The 12,539-nt window shown below is 73.8% G+C and overlaps 1 protein-coding gene across 3 annotated transcripts; it reads right to left on the reverse strand.

Moving 5' to 3' along the window:
- Positions 1-1,495: 1,495 nt before the first annotated feature.
- On the reverse strand, positions 1,496-10,311 carry CPLX1 (complexin 1). 3 transcript variants are annotated; one of them, XM_037530267.2, is made up of 4 exons: positions 10,280-10,311; positions 9,204-9,291; positions 3,914-4,089; positions 1,496-2,947 (listed from the first exon to the last, which is right to left on the reverse strand). In XM_037530267.2, exons 2-4 carry the CDS (start codon positions 9,232-9,234, stop codon positions 2,750-2,752), a joined length of 405 nt encoding a protein of 134 aa, XP_037386164.1. In that variant the 5' UTR covers positions 9,235-9,291; positions 10,280-10,311; the 3' UTR covers positions 1,496-2,749. The 3 variants fall into 3 exon arrangements, with proteins under 3 accessions (XP_037386164.1, XP_054544181.1, XP_037386165.1); XM_054688206.1 differs by having other exon boundaries at positions 9,204-9,288; positions 10,280-10,306; XM_037530268.2 differs by lacking the exons at positions 9,204-9,291; positions 10,280-10,311 and adding an exon at positions 4,789-4,865.
- Between the last annotated feature and the right edge of the window lie 2,228 nt (positions 10,312-12,539).

Below are 12,539 nucleotides of genomic sequence, written 5' to 3' on the forward strand. Positions count from 1 at the left end.
CCAGCCAGGCCGTGCGCGCCTCCGCGGCCAGTGCCCCATGACATGCCAGGGCCCGCTCCTCCCTGAGCAGCACAAGGGCCTGCGTGGAGCATCCCTGGTCTCGGGGCGGCGTCCCGGCCTGCCTCAGCTGTCTACCTGCCCAGACCACGGGACTGCGGGGAGAGGCTGGTCCATGCGCAGTCGTTCGGGGCGAGCAGAGCGGCGGAAACAAACCTGAGACAACACGCGCCGCTATCCTGCTCAGACGGCCGAGGGCCGGCAGCCCAGAGCCCTGGCAGGACCCCCTCAGGCAGCCGGGGTCAAGACAACTGACCACCACCAGAGGCGGCGGGAGGGCAAGGCTGGGGGCTGATGCTGCCTGCCTGACCTCAGGGCTAAAGCCGGCGCCAGGTGGGGCCGCAGAGGCAGCTGGGAAAGACGGGCTGGGGCGCCGGAGCAGCGGGTGAGAGACCTGGCTCGGACACAGTCCCCTCGAACGGGGTCAGAGGCCCACGCATGAAAAGCAGAGTTTCTAGAAGGTAACAGCAGCCTGCCTGGTGAGGGATGGCGGCTCAGACACACCCGGGAAGGTGACTGGGGTTTATTACTGGGGGAGACCTGGGGATGCAGCGGCCCCACCTGGGCTTGTCCTGCGGTGACCTGGGCGGGGGGGGGGGGGGCGCGGGCAGGGAGCGCACCATGGGGGGAATGGGCCTGGGGGCTGAGGAGGGGCGCAGGCCCTGGGGCACAGCCTCAAACGTGGCGATTGGCTCAGTGGTAGGGCCTTGAAGGACATCCCGCCCGGCCCATCCTGGGCCCCCCAGTCCATCCCCGCCGCAGCACCGCCCCGAGTCCAGCCAGCTTCTGCTGCCCCCCACCCAAACCTCCTCCAGCCCAGTCCCTCAGCCCAGTCGGACCCCCCACCCTGTGCCCAACCACCTTCATGGCTGCGAGAGGCCTGCCCCCAAGCCCTCCTCCCGGCCTCCCCAGACTGAATGGCCGTGGGATGGGCCTGAACTCTGCGCCTTTGCCCATTTGTCCTGGCAGCGTGAGCCGTGCAGGCACTGGGGGCGGCCAGCAGCCGGGCAGGCCCGCCAGGGCGCGGAGGACGCGCAGGACTGCCCTGCGGGAGTGTGCTCTGCTTTCAGAAGCCACAGTGGTGCCGATACTGGTGGGGGCAAGCGCCGTGGACGGCCGATTGCCCCAGGTGCTTGGCACCAGGCCCCTTCGGCCAAGCTAGCGGGACCCTGCCAGGCCGCAGCCAGGTCCGCGGGGCAGAGGCCTCTGTAGGGCTCCGAGGAGAGCCGCCCCATGGGCCCCAAGGGCTGCCCCCGGAGTGGCCCGCCTGGCGTGCGCAGGTTTGGGCCAGGCGCAGGGGCAGCGGGTCTGGCCTGGACGGCGGCCTTGGGAAAACAGGGCAGGGGCTGAATGTGGGTCAGGACGGAGTTGGGGCGGGCAGCTGCCCCAGCGGGGGCAGGGCAAGTGAGGGGCCCTCCCTCCGGCCCTGCGCCCCCAGCGGGCCCGCAGTGAAGACACCGGGTGAAACCACTGTTTTTATTGGCTGTGATTCCAGGGGGAGACGCACGCGGTGGCCCCCGACATGCAGGGGGGGCATGGGCCAAGGACAGACGGACAGACAGCCACAGCGACGCTGAGCTGGGCGGCAGGCGCCCGAGGCGGGTGGGGGGCAGCCGGAGCTGCGGGCGCGCGGGGCGCGGGCAGGCATGCTCCGCGCGGGGACGGCGTATTGCAGGCTAATCGTATGGCTTCTCTGCAGAGCAGGGGCCGCGCCCTGGCCCGCGACACGTGGGTACAATGAGGGGTGGACAGGGGCTTTCTGTCCAGCTAAAACCCGAGAATACAGAAGACCTCATTTACCTGAGATTCAACATATCGGGACACAAATGAGCCAGATGGAGGAAGCAGGGGTGCAGAGGCCCAGGGGCGTCCCTCAAGCTGGCCTGGGCTCCCCCACAACACCAATCCCGCCTCCAGGGCCCCTGTGGGCCTCTGGCTCCCTGCACTGGAGGCCGGGTCTCTGGCGGCTCAGGCCTCCCCAGCTCTTGTGAAAGGTGTGGGTGTTTAGGGGTGAGGGTAGGCACCCCCAGAGCAGCCTCAGGTGGGGGAGGACAGGAGGTGCCGACCAGGGGGAGCGGGCTGGGCCCACAGACTCAGGAGCAGGGCTGGGTGGGGCTGTGACAGGGTGTCTCAGACGCCCAGCCTATTGCTTGTGTCCCCGGCATTCCCCCCACCTGAGCCCCCAGGGAGTAGTGCTGCGGGAAGACCTGGCAGGGCCGGGGGAGGGGCAGCCGGCGCCCTGGAAGCCGCAATGGCCACGGAGGAGCTTGGGGGTCCAGGCTGGCCCGGAGGGGGCGCCAGGCACCAGCTGCTGCCACTCCCAGCCCCCATCCCAGCCCCCCACTATGGCTGTGCTCCTGGGCTCGGCGGCGCAGCGCCCACCGCGCAGGGCCGCACCAGGGGTGGTCGAGGGGCTGGCCCTTGGGTGGCCCTGGCCTCAGACGCTGCTGGGTGGGCGGTGAGCGCGGGAGCAGTAAGGGGCGTCCCGGGCTGTGGGGGGGGGTCCGGTTAAAGCAGCAGGTGGGGGGTCCCCGCCTCCAGCAGGAGCACAGCGTGACAGCGGGGGAAGGGAGGGGCTCCCGAGGCCGGGGGCGGGGGGACACCTAGGGCTATGGCTTATATTGGGGTGACCCTGCGCTGACATCCCTTGGGGCCTGGGGTGCGGGGAGGGCGAGGGGGGCCCGCACGGGCGTTACTTCTTGAACATGTCCTGCAGCGGCCCGGGCAGGAACTTGATGACCGTGTCCAGGATGCTCTCGTCCTCCTCCTCCGGCTCGTCCCCGCAGCCCGGCGGGATGGCCTTCTTGGGCCGGGTCAGGCTGCCCTCTGAGTTGGCCTCCATGGCGGCCTGGGCCTCTGCCTCCCGCTCCTCCTTCTTCTTGATGCCGTACTGAGGGGCGGGGTGGGGCGGGTCAGGGCAGCGCCCCCGTCCCGCCCCCGGCCGCCAGGCCCCTTGAGGCAGCCCCGCCCGCGCAGGGGGCACCCTGAGAGCTGGGGCACGAGTGGGCCTGGCGTGACTTTAGGAATGGGGGGAGCAGGGGGCGCGGAGCACTGCCAGGCCTGCGCGCAGGGGGGCAGGCCCAGGTCACCCCTGTTGCCCGCAGGAGCAAACCCCGCACTGCAGTAGCGGATCCCCTGGTGGCCCTTGCTGCTGCCCCCCACGCACCCCCTGCCACATCCTAGAGCCCCTCCCCTGGCCGAGCACTGCTCCCGAACCTCGGGGGTGTGGTCGGAGAAGGGGCGCCGCCTGCGCAACAGGAGGCGGTTGCCTGGGCATGTCCCGATGGAAGAGACGGCAGGAACGTGGGTGTCCTGCGGACCTCGCGGGGTACACCACCCGAGGTGGGGGCGCAGCGGGGCAGGTGCCGGGCACTGCGCTCCCCGCGCCCGCCCACAGCGCGGCCTGCACCCCACAACCCTGGGCCCGGGGGTCGCTCCTCCCTTGCGGGCTCTGCGCCGGGGGCCCCGGGCAGCCCGGCACCGTCCGCTGAGCTGGGAGGTCCTCAGAGGGGGCAGGACGAAATAATGGCGGCCGTAGTGACCCCCCGCGCGGCCCCGTCCTGCAGGGCAGCTGTGGGGACACCGCGACCCCGCCCTGCCTGCACCCCTACTGACCCCGGCCTCACGGAGCCCAGCAGCCCCCAGAGAGACCCCGCCCAGCGGACTCGGGGACCCCGGGGCCCGCCGGCCTCTCGGCGGCCGCCCCGGGGTGCGCGGCGGGGCTGGGCTCTCGGCCCACAGCCTCGGCGTCCCCCGGGGGGGCGGGAGGGACCCCTGTGCGCCCCCACCCAAGGCGCCGCCGGAAGCCTGCACCGGGGGCCGCGCCTCGCCCGAGGAGCCCGCGACGCCCGCGCACCTTGTCGCGGATGCCCTGGCGCATGGCCTCGCGCTCCGCCTCCATCTTGGCGTACTTGGCCTTGCGCTCCTCCTCCTCCTGCCGCAGGGCCTCCTGGCGCTCCTCCTCCTTCTTGGCGGCGTCGGGGTCCTTCTCCTCGTCGCCCCCCAGCATCTTCCCCATGTCCTTGGTGGCCCCTGCGCGCCACAGCGGCGGGTCAGCGCGCCCAGCCCGGCTGCGCCTTCCGCCCGCCCGTCGAGGCGCCCGTGCGTGCGGGGTGGGGGCCGCGCCGGAGCAGAGGCCGCGCCCCGCCTGCCGCCGGCCCCTGCTCGGGGGCGCCCGGCTGGGGGGGCCGCCTCCGCGCCCGCGGCCTGACCGGCCTCCCCGCGCGCCCGCCCGAGCGGCGCCTCCAGCCAGACTCCGGGGCCCGGAGGGCCTGGCCGGGCCGCCCCTCCGCGAGACGGGGCTCCAGGAAAGGGCCGGGGGGGCACCCGAGGTCAGGGGCTGCGCTGGGCCGGCCGCCGGCCGCTGGGGGCTCGGCGGCCGCGGCCATCCGCAAGGGCCCTGGGCGCGCCGCCCGCCCGCGCCCGCAGGCCAGACTCGACCCGCGCCGCCGGCTCCCCAAGGCTGGGCCCCGGCGCCCCGGCGGGCGGGCGGGCGGGCGGCCGGTGGAGAGAGGCCGGCGCCGGGGGCGCCAGCGCCGCCCGCCGCCGCGGCCCTGCTGCGAGCTCGGCGGCCGCTCAGCGGGGCCCCGGGGGCGCCCCCGACAGTCCGCGACGGCCCCGCGGGCAGGTGCTGGTGCGGCAGCCGGGCGGGCGCTCCGCGGGGTCCCGGCGTCTTCCCGGGGGCCTCCCGGCCTGGCGCCCCCCGCACCCCCCCCCGCCCTGAAGCCTCGCCTGGGGCGTCTGCGAAGCGTCTGTCAACCGCGGAAAATGCGCTTTTATCTCAGGGCTGGAGACCAGCGCCGCCCCCGCCCGCGCCCGCCCGCCCGCGCCCGCGCCCGCGCCCCCCTGGGTGCCCGCCCCGCCCCCTGGGTGCCCGCCCCGCCCCAGTCGCCCCGCCCCCTGGGTGCCCCGCCCCGCCCTAGTCGCTCCGCCCCTTGGGTGCCCGCCCCGCCCCAGTCGCCCCGCCCCCCTGGGTGCCCGCCCCGCCCAGTCGCCCCGCCCCCTGGGTGCCCCGCCCTAGTCGCCCCGCCCCAGTCGCCCCGCCCCACCCTAGTCGCCCCGCCCCTTGGGTGCCCGCCCCGCCCTAGTCGCCCCGCCCCCAGGGTGCCCCGCCCCGCCCCGGGGTGCCCCGCCCCTTGGGTGCCCGCCCCTGGATGCCCCGCCCCATCGCTCCCGGGTCGCCCCGCCCCCGCCCCGCCTGACCTCCGCCGGGTCAGCCGTGTGAGCTCCCCTTGAGCTGATAGTTTCTCGGACTTTCCTTGATTTGGATGGTCTTGAAAGTTTTGGTACTTTTTAGGAATTTTGCGTGTCTCTCCATTAGGATCGTCCGGTGTTTTTCTCCTTAGGCCGAGGTGGTGGGTTTTGGGGAGGAAGGCCAGAGGCCGCTGACGGACACTGGGGTGCTGACCTTGGCCACCGGCCAGCCCAGCCGCCCAGTCTCACTGGGGTTGCGGGCCACTGGCCACGCGCCTTCTCAGGGTCCAGCCCCAGCCCCGGCCACACCCCGGGGAAGAGACGCTCCACACGGGGCGCCCAGTCTCAAGCAAGTAGGAGCCAGAGGCCCTGGCCCATGGGGCCCCCAGAGCAGCCGCCAGCCACCCGCAGCCCAGCAGGCCGCACACCTGCCCGCCAGCCCCCAGGACGGCCCCTGCGCCTCCCGCCTCACCACGCCGCGCCCGGCGAGCCAGCCCCAGCACCAGGCACAGAGGGTCAGTCTGGGTGGACCACGCGTGCCAGCCGCGGGCGGGAATGGGCCGGCCTCCTTGCCATGCCAGGGACCCCCGGCGTCCCCCAAGCACCCCTGAGCGTCCTGCCACAGGGCTGCCAGGGGCGGGTTCTTGGCACACGCCCAGCCTGGTGCTGACCCGCCAGCCGGCCTGGGTCCCAGCACAGGGCCGGGGACACAGCACAGAGACGGAGTGGCCCGAAGCCGTCCCGGGGAAAGCGTGGCCGCGCAGGCCGCAGCTGTCCCACTCCTGTTAGGGATAACATGGTAGACGCCACAGGCGGTCCATGCACCAGGCCGGGCCAGGCCGTGGGCAGGCACCCAGAGGCTACCCCCAGACGGGCGCTGCCCCTGCGCGCTCCGGCCGCCAGGAAGGCAAGGCCAGCGGCTCCCGGCCCGCGGCCACAGCCTGTGGACCAGGGCGCATGCGGCAGGGCCAGCTTTCCAGAGAGAAGGTCGTTCCTCTGAACCGGGCCCCGGGCCCCCAGGACACGTGGGGCAGCGTCTCCGCCGAGCCCAACGCGGTGAGTGCACGCGCCGTCCAGCTCCACGTCACTGAGGCCCCTGGGCAAAGCGGGCCGCAGCCTGGGGAGGCTGAGCCGTGGGGGCACCTTGCCCTTGGGGCTTAGGTCAGGGCCTCGAGCACCTGAGAGTCAAGACCCTGTGGGGTGAGCCAGGCACATCCCGCAGGCCCTGGGGCGTGTGCCCGCTGACCGCACACCTGCCTGCAACACCTGCGAGGGCAGCTCCGCGAGACCAGGTGTGTCTCCCGCACAGCAGAGGCTGGTTCTCTGCTCCGCCCCCATGCCGGCCCACTGGCCGTGAGGACAGGCTGAGCGCAGGGCGCAGAGGACAGCAGCGCCCAGGACGGGCTGCCTCCAGCCCCGCCTGGAGCCCTTGTCAAAGGCTCCTTCCCCAGCGCCACCCGGATCCGCCTCCCCGAAGCCTAGCTCAGTCCTCGCCGTCAGAGAAGCTGCCGTGCATGTCGGCATCCCAGAGGGCAGGGCTGGTGGCACCTGCACGCCTGGAGCCCCCAGCACCGGGGAGAGAGCCAGCTGGCCCCAAGAAGACCGGGCAGGATGCCCTCAGGCCCAGCTGGCGAGGGCAGGGTGCCTGGCCTCACCCCGGGGGCACTACTGTGGGAGGGCATGGGGCTGGAGCAGACCATCAGGCCGCTGCCCTGGCCGAGGCCCGCGGAGGAGAGGAGCGAGGGAGGGCTGGGCAGAGGCCGACACGCCTGGGCCAGGAGGACACAGGAGCCGTGGGTGGCCTGGGGCTCCCTGACAGCCCGGGCACCCACCCGGCGGGAGACAGCCCAGCCTTGCCACCGTCCTGCAGAGCTCTGTTGGGGACGCTGCCCCTTCTCCAGGACGACTCACACCTGGGCAGGACCCTACCCGCTGACCCTCAGGGGCCCATCGGCCCTGGAGTCCCACACCCCGGCTGTCCCCCAGACCTGCGGGCCTCGGGGCAGTGGCTGTGCAGCCCAGGTCTCGCCCTGCCCAGGGACAGCACAGCCGCCTGGGGATGGCCTCCCAGCCCCCGGCCCAGGATGAGGTCGCTGCCCACTTGGATCTCAGACCCCAGGATCCCTCAGGGTGAGACTGGGCCTGGGAGAGGCCCCTGGGGAGGCCAGTTCTCCCTGGACTCTTGGCTGCTTCCGAGCCTGCCCGCCCCTGCTGCCCTGGGCTTTTGCAGGGCCCTGTCCATTTGCGCCTGTGACCCACCCCCCAGCACCGCCTGCAGGGCCGCATCTGTGCAGGGACCTGCCCCCCGAGGTGTGGAGGGCCGGCCGTGAACCCAGCTGTTGAGGCGAAATGGCCACGGTGTCCTGATCGGCCTCTGAGTGTCCACACCCAGCTGGTGACCCGCAGGCCAGACGCTCGCGCTGTGCAGACACAGCCCTGCCACCCACATTTCCTGCCTTGGGAGACAGGTTTTCAGATTATGCCCTTGAGGCCGAGCCGCAGGCCTGAGCCAGCGCCCGGCCCAGCAGCTCAAGGCCGCTCTGCAGCAGCCGCGCCGGCCAGGTCACTCCAGGCAGGGGGCGCTGGCGGAACAGTCGGGGGTCAATGCCTGTCGAGGCCTTGGGGACGCTGGGCTGTGAGAAGCAGCCGACACGTTCCTCCCCGCCGCCCTTCATGCTGGTCACCTGGGGCCGCCTGCCCCTTCCTCTGTGGTCCAAGAAACCGCCGGGGCCAGGGCCCGCGCAGGGGGCAGGGTGGGGGGGCGGGGGCAGCGAGGAGCCTTCAGGCCCAGACCAGCACAGGGGCCCGGCCCTGGCCACACTCTCCGGAGCCCACCGTGGACAGGGCCCGGCGGGGGTCCAGGGACCCGCTGCCTGCCTGCCTGCCTGTGAGGCTCGGGACTCCTGGGTCTGGAAGCGCTGCCCCAGCAAGGTCTGCCTGAGAAGCTAGCGCCAGCGGCCAGGATCGAACGGGGCGCAAGGCTCAGGTGGCCCGGCGGCAGGGTCGGGGCCCAGGCCCTGCTGTCTGGCGGGTGCGCGTGTGGGACGCGGCTCCGGGCTCCTGGCCGTGAGCGCTTTGGCTGTTTGTTGCTGCGGTTTCTGTCTTCGTCTCCGCCTCCGCGCCTGCCCCCGGCGCCCTCACTGGCTCCCTCTCCCCTGTCCCTCGGGTCCCTTGGCCCGCCGGTCACCCGTCTTCCCTGCAGTGCTTCTGCTCTGGGCGTCTCCCGCCTCCTGGCTGGGCCTGCCCCCACCTTGCTCTGGGCTAGCCCCAGCTGCGCCCCAGCCCCCGGCCCCTCACTGGGCTCTGGGGTGTCTCAGGTTTCCCCCGGGGCGTCCGTCTGTCACCACCCTGTCCACCCCCGCACGGGCCCAGGGGCGCTGTCGCGCTGCAGGAGAAACTCCGGGTGACAGGGAACAAAGGAAGCCAGACTGGCAATTACCCAGCTAATTTCAGCCGTGTAGACAGCCAAATCCGCGCTGCGCTCTGCTGAGAGCTGCTCCGCGGCTGGAATTAGCGCGGGACTGACTGACTGCAGAGGCTGGCTGGGCGCAGGCCAGGGTGCAGCCTGAGGAGCTCCCGGGACGGAGCCCTAAGCCCTGCTGGGCGGGACGGTCTGTGCCGGGCCACCCCTCAGCCTGGCCCGGCGGGCAGGAGTGCGGCAGGCTGGGTCCCAGCGCCCACACACACGTGCACTGGCACGCCCTGGCCCGGCCTCTGGGGGGCCTCTGGCTGCTCGCCCCGCCCCGCCCGCCAGCCCCCGGTCAGCTCTGTCCCCTGCCCGCTCCCCTGGGGTGGCCTCGGCAGCCCACAGCTCTGCCCTTGGGGAGCCGCCGGCCAGGATGGGCCGGGGTGCCTGGGGTGCCCCTCAGGCCAAGTGGGGGTGTGACTGCCCGGCCTGGACCCCGCCTCAGGGCCACGGCTGGTCCGTCACCCTCGGGCCCGGCCCCGCCTACCTCCCAGGGCCTGCTTCATCACGAACTCCATGGCGAAGGCCTCGGCTCCTCAGCGGCGGTGGCTCCACGTGCGGCGTGTGGCTCCCTGCTGGGGACAGAGAGGTGGCCTCAGGCCGGGCCCGCGTCCCCCCCGCGCGGGCCGGGGGCAGTCAGGGGCACACACCGGAGGCAGGACGGGACTCTGCAAGGGGGCGCCCCTCCCTGGCCAGGACGAGCCAACCCCACTGGCGCAGAGGGAGCCGCAGCGAGGCCTCCTGTCCCCGGCTCCGGGGGCACGTCCAGGCTGCGTCCAGGCTGCGTCCAGGCTGCGTCTGCGGGGCCTCGCCTCGGGGGGTGCGGCCCGGAGGAGCGGCCCTGGGGAGCGGGGCAGGCTCAGGGGCATTTGAAGGTGACTCCCTCTCCTTGCCTCCCTGGTGGGAGGCAGGGGCTGGGCCCACCTGAGGGGTGGGCGGGCCTGAGTGGGTCCCCCTCAGGGGAGATGACTTTGGCTGCTGGTGGAGGAGCCTGGAGACCACCCAGGGGAACCCCAGCCCCCCCCGGCCCGCCCCCCCCAGGATTGGCACGGAAGAGAAGACGCGGGATCACAGCACTTGGGAAACAAGCAGAAGTGGGGTGCAAAGCGCCCCCCTTGCATCTGCATGGGGCTCGGGGTCCGGGCTGCTGGGCCTGGGTGCAAAGCACCCCCTCCCTGGGCATGGGGCTCGCGGTCCAGGCGGCGGGGCTCCGGCGGGCGCCCCTGCTGGAGTCGCACTGCAGCGGCGCCCCCTCCCCGCAGCCCCTCCCCGCACCCCCCACCCCCCGCCGGCGGGTCCCTCGCGGCAGGGCAGCGTCGGGGTTCCCCGCGGAGACCCGAGTGCGGGCGGGGCTCCGCCTCCCGCGAGCCCTGGGGGGCGCCCCGCCGCGCAGCCGGCCTCCTCCGAACTTCTCCCGGCTCGGCGGCCGCGGCGCCGGCTCCGGGCCGGGGGCAGCGGGGGCAGCGGGCGGCGGCCTCGGCCAGGACGGCGCCGGGCGGGGCGGGCGGGGCGGGCGGGGCGGGCCGGCCGGGCGGCGCCGCGCGTGGACAGCGCCCGGGTTACCTGCGGCGGGTCAGCGGCGGGGCGCGGGCCGGCCGGGTCCACGCGGCGCTGCGGCGGCTGAAGGGCAGGCGAGGAGGGCGCGTCACCGCGGCTCCCGCCCCCCGCGTCCCGGCGTGACGAGCGGCGGGGGAGGGGCGGCCGGGGCGGGGCCGCGCGGGGCGGGCGCGGGGCGGGCGCGGGGCGGGCGCGGGGCGGGCGGGACCCCGCGGCCGGGACCCCGCGGCCCGAGACCCCGCGGCCCCGGGCCCCGCCCGCCGGCGCCCCCTGGGGCCCCGCAGCGCGGTCGCCGCGGTCGGGGCGCCCCTCGCAGGGCGGGCGCGAAGGTCACTGCGGCGGAGCCGCCCGCCCGCCGCGGCCTCCGGGGCTCCCCGCCTGCGGAGGAAGCTGCTCTGCGCGGAGGGCGCGGCGCCGGGGTCCGCAGCCCACGCTGGGGGCGCCTGGCAGGGGCTGGGCTCGCGGGGGCAGGGGGGCCTCGCCGGCGGGCGCGCGCATCCCTGGGGCCAGCGCCTGACTTGTCACGCGCCCCCCTGCTGACCGTCAGGGTCGAGGGCCAAGCGGAGGGCCCGAGCTGGAGCTGCCTCTGCCCCGGCTCCTGCTGCTCCTGCCTGGCCTGGCCAGCACCCCACCCGGGACTCGGCCCCACTCGGGACTGAGCCCTGGCCACTCCCCCCACCTCCGCGGCGCCTCCCCCCAGCTCCCACTCCGTGCCCATCTCTGGTGAGCTGTGCAGGGACCCCCGAGAGGAGTGAGGGGAGGATGAGGGCAGCGGAGGGGCAGGAGCAGGGCTTCCCCAGGGAGGCCCGCAGCCGTGGACGCATGTCCCAGGATGCACGGGCCCTCCTGGGATGCCAGGGCTTGGGGGCTGGCCCCAGCACCGTCCACTCCTGCTGACTGCTCCTGCCACCTGAACGGTGGCCAGTCCGAGGGACAGCAGGGCCACCCTTGTCTGTAGGCCTCTGGCAGGTGTGCAGGCAGATGAGGATCGTCACCTGTTTCCAGGTGTCTGAGGCTCCAGTCTGGCCTGCTCACCCCGGTGTGGAGGGGAGAGGCCTGGGCCTGGAGAGAGGTCACTCCCAGGGGGCAGCTCACAGCTGGTCTCCTGCCAGCAATCCCACAAGGCAGCAGAGGTGACCCCAGCCAAGCCCAGAGCAGGCTTCACAACCACGGCCAAAGCTGCCCTCACAGGGACCTGCAATGAGACGCTGTGACCCCTGGGCCAGGTGGATGCCACTCACGGGGAGCCGGGCTGGTCAGGCAAGGGCAGGCCCGCATGGAGGGCCAGCCTGGGCACTGAGCAGCTCCTGGCTCGCCGGATACTGTGTCCTCGTCTTAGTCCTCCCTGCCTGTGGGTCACCGCCTCTCTCTGCCTCCCCGCCCTTGCAGCGGCCCCTCAGCCCCAGGTCAGAGTGGCCCGAGCCACGGCCGGGAAGGTGGGCAGCTGGCGCTGAGGCCTGTGCCCAGACTGCAGCTGGTCCTGGCAAGCAGCCTCCAGAGGCACCTCGGTAGGATGCAGCAGGCAGGGCGGAGGGCTGGTGGCCACAAAGACCCAGGAAGCCTCGGGGAGGGCGGGCTTGTCTCCGGGGCGGGTGCTGGAGGAGCGTGTGTTCAGCCGGCATGAGCCCTGCAGTGGGACCTGGACAGCGGGCAGGACGGGGCGGGGGGGGCTGGGGAGCAGGCGTGGGTGGTAGAGCCCTGCCCAGGGGTCACCTGGATAGAGGGGGCTCTGGGCACACCGGGTCAGCCCCGGCTTCAGAGGCCCCATAGGAACCGGACACGCGGCATGACCCAGCCCGGGCGTCGCCGCTGTGCAGCTCCTTGTGACTTGAAAGGTGCTAACCCAGGGACGGCCAAGTGAGGTGGGAAATCTGCGAGGCCAGAGCGGGCAGGAGCCGTTGGGCGAGCACCTCGCTGAGGCCGTGGCAAGGAAGTCCGGGCCTGGCCAGTGACGGGAGGCGGGCCTGGGACTCATCCCGGGGCAGGAACAAAGAGGCTGCCCGCAGGGGTCTGCTTGCCCCTCAGAGCCCCGCCCAGTCCCAGGGCACACGGGCCCTGCCCAGTCACCCCCCAGCCACTGCCCACCCTGGCACTCCTCACCCGGGCCAGCCCCTCCTGCGGTCTCCTGCTTCACCTCGCCCACACAGGGGCCCGGCAGGGCTGGGGACTGAGCCCCGAGGGCGGCCCCTTTCCCGCTTGCTGGGGTCTGGCGCGCAGGGTCGGAGCAGTGTGAGGGCCGAGGGAGCACCCCTAGGCACTGGGGCAG

This window comes from Talpa occidentalis, unplaced genomic scaffold, assembly GCF_014898055.3.
Source record: "Talpa occidentalis isolate TD23 unplaced genomic scaffold, MPIMG_talOcc4v2.1 talOcc4.6, whole genome shotgun sequence".
Classification (NCBI taxonomy): domain Eukaryota; kingdom Metazoa; phylum Chordata; class Mammalia; order Eulipotyphla; family Talpidae; genus Talpa; species Talpa occidentalis.

Coding starts and splice junctions, on each gene's coding strand:
- CPLX1 (XM_037530267.2), bottom strand. CDS start 9,234: ATGGAGTTCGTGATGAAGCAGGCCCTGGGAG. Junction 4,090..9,203: donor GATGAAGCAGGCCCTGGGAG/GTAGGCGGGGCC, acceptor TGTGGCGCGCAG/GGGCCACCAAGGACATGGGG. Junction 2,948..3,913: donor GCCAGGGCATCCGCGACAAG/GTGCGCGGGCGT, acceptor CCCGCCCCTCAG/TACGGCATCAAGAAGAAGGA.